The following is a 6,417-nucleotide window of genomic DNA, read 5'->3' as shown; positions in this document are numbered from 1 at the left end:
CGACACTTCATATTAATAATAATATTAATATCTATTAATAATATTGATAACTTAATAACTTGCAGATACGAAACTTTCAGTTATGAAACTTTCAGTTACGAAACTTTCAGTTTCATGGCAATAAGTTTAAAATTGTGCAATAATTGTAGATTTTCATCTATAAACGTTTTCTAAATTTTCATGCAAATTTCAATCAATGTTGTTTATCAATATGACCTTGCGTAAAAGGTTTAATATTAATAATAATACTGCATTGTGCATTTCATTGTCGTTTTACAGCAGCTAGCATTTTTAGCAATTGTATGATTTTCAACTACTCTTCAAATTCCGAGTGATCTGCATGCTCTCACGCAAGAGACAACAAATTCAGCATCATCTTAAAAATATGTAGCCTACAACCGGATCTGGAATCGAACCTGGGTCTACCAGAAGTAGTCGTACTAGCACTGATCTGCCCAAGGCTGTGTTGAAGCATGAAAGGAGATTTCAAGCAGAAACTGTTTTTAAGTTGTCACTTTTACATTTTATAAACGTAAGCGATACGTTGAAATGGCGTTTCAAATGCCATAAGAAAATGAAAAATTTACCTCTGACATACGCTGGTAAAAGATAATTTTGTTGATTTGTTGCAACTGTTACAATGGTCCATTCCGTAATCGCGTCTTGAAGTAAGTTTTGTACAAGACCTTAAGTTTTACTGAACATCGAGCTTCCTTTCTGTCTGCATTAATGTTTCGCTGGGGGTACGGCGACTCCAAGCATGCTCCAAGGTAAGAGTAAAATTACAACTAAGCAAGTTCGTATTCAGGAATAAAACGCCAAAATGGCTGTACAATAACTAAAGTTAACTGTTCAAGGACATGGGTGTTTTTGTAAATCGTGTGTGAAAAGTCACGTTTCTATGTTCTTGCGTTGTTTGAATAATGTTTTCATGCTGCAAATCTTTGCGGGAGCCACTATGTGATGGTTGTCTAATATTCAAAGTACTTGGCATTCCTGTGGCTTGTTTGCACCTGATTCTTCTACTCAGTCAGCAAATCATTGATTCAACGTCTGCAAACGTTGAATCAATGTAAGAAAGAACTGATTTACTGCCTTGGTACACGACACCTATTTTTAGAGTTCTCAAGAGAGGTCCAACAAATTGTTCAAAGTAGAATACTTTGCTATAGCCTGGCGTTATAGGCTAAAACGGTTTGAAGAAGGTAAACACACTTACATAATGCTTCAGCATCTTCAAACATAAATTTATTAAATTCTTCTCTCTATTTCGAAATTGCTTGCTACATCATAATGATAAATTGGCTGTTTGAAAAAGTTAATATATCGTGACAGCTGTAAAATTGATAGCAGTATATTGCTTTTCTTTCTTTGTGGGTTCAGGGATATATTTTCTTCTAAGTTTAGCTATCCTGCTTCTATCTAAGGTGCTCTAGTAAGAATCGGAGTTAGAGGACTTAAGAAAAATTGAAAGTCATTTTGAGGGTCGAGGAAGCTTGTTTGACCCCATAGCTGTTGTCTGATCATTAATTCTCAGAAACATCTAGGGATTCAGTTTTTTAACATTATCTTGACATCTTAGTCGTTGAGAAGTTTTGAAATTGTTTTGTGTTTTATAGGTTACATACTCAAACAGCAAATCAGTCGTTTTTTACATTGATCATTTGGTTGCTCTACTAATCATCTCTCTCACAGCTCTCGATCCCTTGTTCTCACAATATTGGAAGACGCAATAAAAAAACTTCAAATATTTAATAACACTGAAACAAAATATGGTAAGTATCACAGTGGCAACACATACTGTACGTTGAAATAAGAATCAATTAGAAGTAAAAAAGAGACATTCAACAAAGCAAAAGCAACGTTAATAAACAATCTAAAAGAATGTTGTTACAATGTTCCGAATGTCGATTTCAAAGATCGATTTCGAAAAACGTTTCCAACAAGATTTTTAATATTTTGCTTTGAACTATTTCTGCTCAAGCATCTTCTTTTTTCGCGGATTTTTGAAATCAGTTCATTGACGCATTTCACAACGTCATCATAGTCCTCCGCCGCTGAAAGCTGGTCGCACGACACCCAGGGAGGAAATTCTTCCTGCGCTTGTCTGACATCATTTTCGGAAACACTGCGGCGTTTCTACCAAATGAAAAGAAACTGTTTAAGAATAAAACTCTATTATATCTCAAACTTTTTTCACGTTTAAAGTGCAGGTTTCGTGTTTAAAAAAATCTTTTTTTCAATCGAAAAAATTGAACATGAAAGGAAATGTAACATTTTAATGATTCCGAAATAAAGTGTTCCAGCACTATTCTTTATTCGTTATATTGCTCATCTAAACGTGATAAAACTACCACTAATGCAAACGGTACTATATGATTAGGAGCATGTACTCACCACTATGTCAGTTTTGTTTCCTATTAGAAGTATGGGCTTGAAGTCACTTGACGTTTTGGTCTTCAAAAAGTCATTGGAATTTTTTGGTAAATTTAACATGTTTTCCGTGTGATTTTGTCCCGTCAACTCAGTTTCGGCATTAAATTTATTGGTGAGGAAATGGATCATCTTTTTTGCGTAATTAAACGTGTCAAAATCGCCAACGTCGTAGACCAACATCACGCCGTCGGCCCATTCTAAGTTCTGTTCACTGAGTTGGGATTCCATGAAGTCATCGCCATCCTGAAGAGAAAAAAGCAAAGCATTTAAAATTTTTATTCGAAAGACAGCTTTCCAGATAAACTCAAATAAAAAACAAAACAACTTAGCAGGACAAACAAGCATCCAAGCACACCACAATAGGGAAAAAAATAATTTAAACATTCATTGAAATTGTTAACTTGTTTGTCACTTGGTTCACTCCGTCTTCAAAGTAATGAAAAAAATGCTAAAACCTGATAACTTACTAATAAAGTCTGCCTGGTTAAATTAGAAAATTCTCATCATAAAGTTGGTTGTGTCAAGCGACAAAACGTAGGAAATAAAGTTGATTGGCACTTCAACATAGGCTACTGTGGGAACTCAGTCACCGGAACAACACAAAAAAAGAAATTAGAAGCGCAGTACAGTCTCATCCAATCTTTTACACGTTAAGAATACCAAAGCTTGTTCGAAACAACTTACCAAGTCGTTGCTCTCGTCCAAAAATATGATAGGTTGCTGTCGTTTTTCATCGGGAATGAATTGGTAAGTCTGATTCTCCCCTGACATGTACTCTCCTATGTACCTTCTAGTTATGAAACGCACTGTTAAAGCTGAAAAGAAAAGGAAAAATGCATAAATTTACAAATCATCGAAATAGTTAAAATTGATAAACTACAGTATTCTAAAAACACGATAGGCCTACACTCTTTTGGTGTCACAGTCGAATTTAATTTTTCATAATCTACCGTAATTAAGCTTAGAAGCTTGAGAGCTGGCAGTGTTTTACCACAATACTGACGAGGAATGCAATTAAAAAAGATTACTGGATTTTCTTTATCTCAGCTTGAAACAGCATTTTTTTTGCATGTCATTAACGATACTTGTTGAGCTAAACTACATAAAATCTCAAGTCTGAAAATGAAGAACGTGTTCAAAATAACCACACAGGTTTTGGAATGCAGACATTACAACATCATGTGCTGAAAACCACATGCCATACATTCTAAGCAAGTAATTAAGTAAACATGTCCAATATAATGCTGACATTTCTCTTATGACTTGTAATTTTGTTTACATTTATGAGATATACAATAACATCACTTTTTTGTGTTTGAATGTGAGAAAATCATAGTTCTTCACATGTTTACGGTGATGTTGTCAGCGAAAAACAGTTTGCGCATTTTTTAAATATCAACGGACGATTTATTAAGATATGCTGAATGGCTCAACCATTATCAAATCTTGATGAATAGGCCAATATAAAAGTGATTCCAAGGCCCTTCTATTTTGACTCAATATTTTTGAAACTCGCGATTCTAAAAATAGCAAAATTTAATACAAATTAGGGCTTTTGTTGAACTCACGTCAGCTGTCGTAACACATACGACAACTCAATCTTTTTAAATTGTTTACTCTGTCCTTAGGCGAAACAATTTTCTAATTTTTTATAAGCCCTAGCGCACATGTCACTGAGTTTCTAAAAGAAACTGATATTTGGCTTAGCGGGAGACCTTTCTTGTATCAGTCAAGACCTATTCAACGCATTTTTAAGTGACTCATCTTAAGGTATCATACACTTTTGCGGTGCTCTTCACTAACAGGTAAGAAATCGTCTATTTGTCAGATACCAATCTAGTAAACAAGGTACCAGCGTCATATCTTTTATATTTAACTATTTTCTGAACATCTTCAGACGATATGACTACAGCTCGATCAATATCGCGTCAGCAAGAGTTTCCCCAATAGTTTTGAAGATGTAAGATATTTGTGAACTTATCAACAACATTCCTGATTCTAGATACCTGATTTTCCTACATTTCTTGCTCCGACTACTAGGATGTTGATTGGGTAAGATTTTGAAATAAGAACAGCCGAGTTTTGGACAACCTTCTTAATTTCCAAAGCGGTCCTAAACGAAATAAATTTATGGCAAATTAGCACGTTATATCCTGAGTACATGCATTGTATATTCATTTCAAGTTTTTACAAATTCTTTCGCATTTCTAGTAGAGCATCCATGGCTACCTAACCATGATGTACCGTAGACTACATTTAGAATGTTGTTGTCAAAAGCCTAAAATCAATATCAACATGGCCATGATATCAATAACTCGTATAAGTTTCTTCTACTCTTCTGAGCATAATGTTATAATCAATAAATGCAAATTTAATGTGTGAAAATTATTCAGTATCAAGCACGTGCGTATTCGTTACTCTCCACTGCAGTCAGTAGATGTTTTTAGTTCTTACTAAATAAAAATAAGTATTATATATTTAAGTGAATAAAAAAAATAACAGTAACCTCTCAAGTACATTTACCTTGAGAGGTAACTGTTATTTTTTATTCACTTGTTGATTTATTCATATCAGTTTGTATCCTCTGCAGATCCTTCTCTTGTATCATGGGCCAATCCTATAGATGTTTGGTGGTACATAAAGAAAATGAAAGGGTGTACCAGCAAACATCTATAATATATTATATTTAACTCCGTTTCTCCTTGTTTACATTTGAAACGCTTCCCTAAACAATAAGCTATTTAGTTTTTCTTGGTAAGAGAATCATGTACGAATCGTGTTAAAATAATTGGATGGTGCAACCATGAGGTACTTACTCCATAGAGTCGGGCAGGCTGTTGGATTTGCTTCTTCTTGCTCTTTTAGAGACTAAATCTTTTTTTGGTTTCCTGGTCAAAGATAAATAGGTGTCCGGGACTTGGATTGATTCGAGATTTTCTCCTTCCAAAATAGTGGGACACTGTTTGAGAGGCGATGGGGATTTATTCCCAGATCGTACGGTCCCAAACGGAGTTGCGATAGACAAGATGAGGTCCTTTAGCATTCTGCGAATAACAATCTCCAAGTTAGCAAGTTGCAAGTGCCATGTGCAAACCTACACCAGGGCTAAAATGATTGAACTTTATTGTCTTCTAAAATGTTTTGACAATTCAGCTATTTTACGCTACCATGTAGATTGTAATATTTACTGCATTTTTGGGCTTACCTGTATGCTGGTCTTATCTCTTGCCTGTGATTAATTAAAAAATAAACAGCAAATGCCTTTTCACCTTTCCGAAAGAGCTAGAGCAAACGTTGGAATTATAATGCTCCAAAACATCTCAACTTCGACTTTTATATTACGCTGCTCATTTCGCTCCTCAAAAGAGGAAAAGAGAAAAAAATTTAAAAAAGAGAAAAAGGAAACAAAGAAGAGAAAAGGCTTTCCATTATTTTTCGAAAGTGACAAGTAAGCAACCTAGTGTAGTTCGTAATGGATACTACTTTTGGAGCCCATTGCACACAACCCTTTGCGTTAAAGTATTTAATTTTGTTCTTGCTGCGTTCATCAAACGTGATATGACATCATGTAAAGTAAAACTGCGTCACACAGGATGTTTGAATCGATTCATTGCGCTGATAACATGAAAGGCCAAATGACAAAAGGAATGGGAGTTATGCAACCGGCTGTATCTATGGGAACAAAGGTAATAGGACAATTTTGTAAAAATAGAATTGCTGCTTGAATTCTGCAAACGATATTTTTATCCAAAGTCGCAAAATTCAAAAAAAAAAACTTCTTTTGCTCAAAGTGTCAAAGCACTCTTGTTTTGCAAAGCACTTTTGTTTTAACAAAAAACGTGATTCTTTGAACAAATATCGTGTTTGACAAGGAGACAGCGGCAATCAAGTGCCAACCTGATTTGCTTCCAATATCTGGCCAGATTAATAAAAAAACAAACTTTCTGTCCTGACGAACTTAACTACAACAATACCTGCACC

At 34.8% G+C, this 6,417-nt stretch overlaps 1 protein-coding gene across 1 annotated transcript; it reads right to left on the bottom strand.

Moving 5' to 3' along the window:
- Window positions 1-1,756: 1,756 nt before the first annotated feature.
- Window positions 1,757-6,417, bottom strand: LOC145767237 (ras-related and estrogen-regulated growth inhibitor-like protein). Its single transcript, XM_082579026.1, has 6 exons — window positions 5,642-6,417; window positions 5,253-5,480; window positions 4,443-4,549; window positions 3,121-3,251; window positions 2,398-2,679; window positions 1,757-2,139 (listed from the first exon to the last, which is right to left on the bottom strand). Exons 2-6 carry the CDS (start codon window positions 5,477-5,479, stop codon window positions 1,891-1,893), a joined length of 996 nt encoding a protein of 331 aa, XP_082435152.1. The 5' UTR covers window position 5,480; window positions 5,642-6,417; the 3' UTR covers window positions 1,757-1,890.

Source organism: Aplidium turbinatum, chromosome 3, assembly GCF_918807975.1.
Source record: "Aplidium turbinatum chromosome 3, kaAplTurb1.1, whole genome shotgun sequence".
NCBI lineage: Eukaryota > Metazoa > Chordata > Ascidiacea > Aplousobranchia > Polyclinidae > Aplidium > Aplidium turbinatum.
Note: the sequence above shows the minus strand (reverse complement) of the source record. Positions and strands in the feature narration are given on the sequence as shown.

Excerpts from the sequence above, each read along its gene's own strand:
- LOC145767237 (XM_082579026.1), bottom strand. The coding sequence starts at position 5,479 with ATGCTAAAGGACCTCATCTTGTCTATCGCAACTCCGTTTGGGACCGTA. Across the intron at positions 3,252-4,442 it reads AAGAAATGTAGGAAAATCAG|CTTTAACAGTGCGTTTCATA; the intron begins GTATCTAGAATC and ends TTTTCTTTTCAG. Across the intron at positions 2,140-2,397 it reads GAAACAAAACTGACATAGTG|AAACGCCGCAGTGTTTCCGA; the intron begins GTGAGTACATGC and ends TTCATTTGGTAG.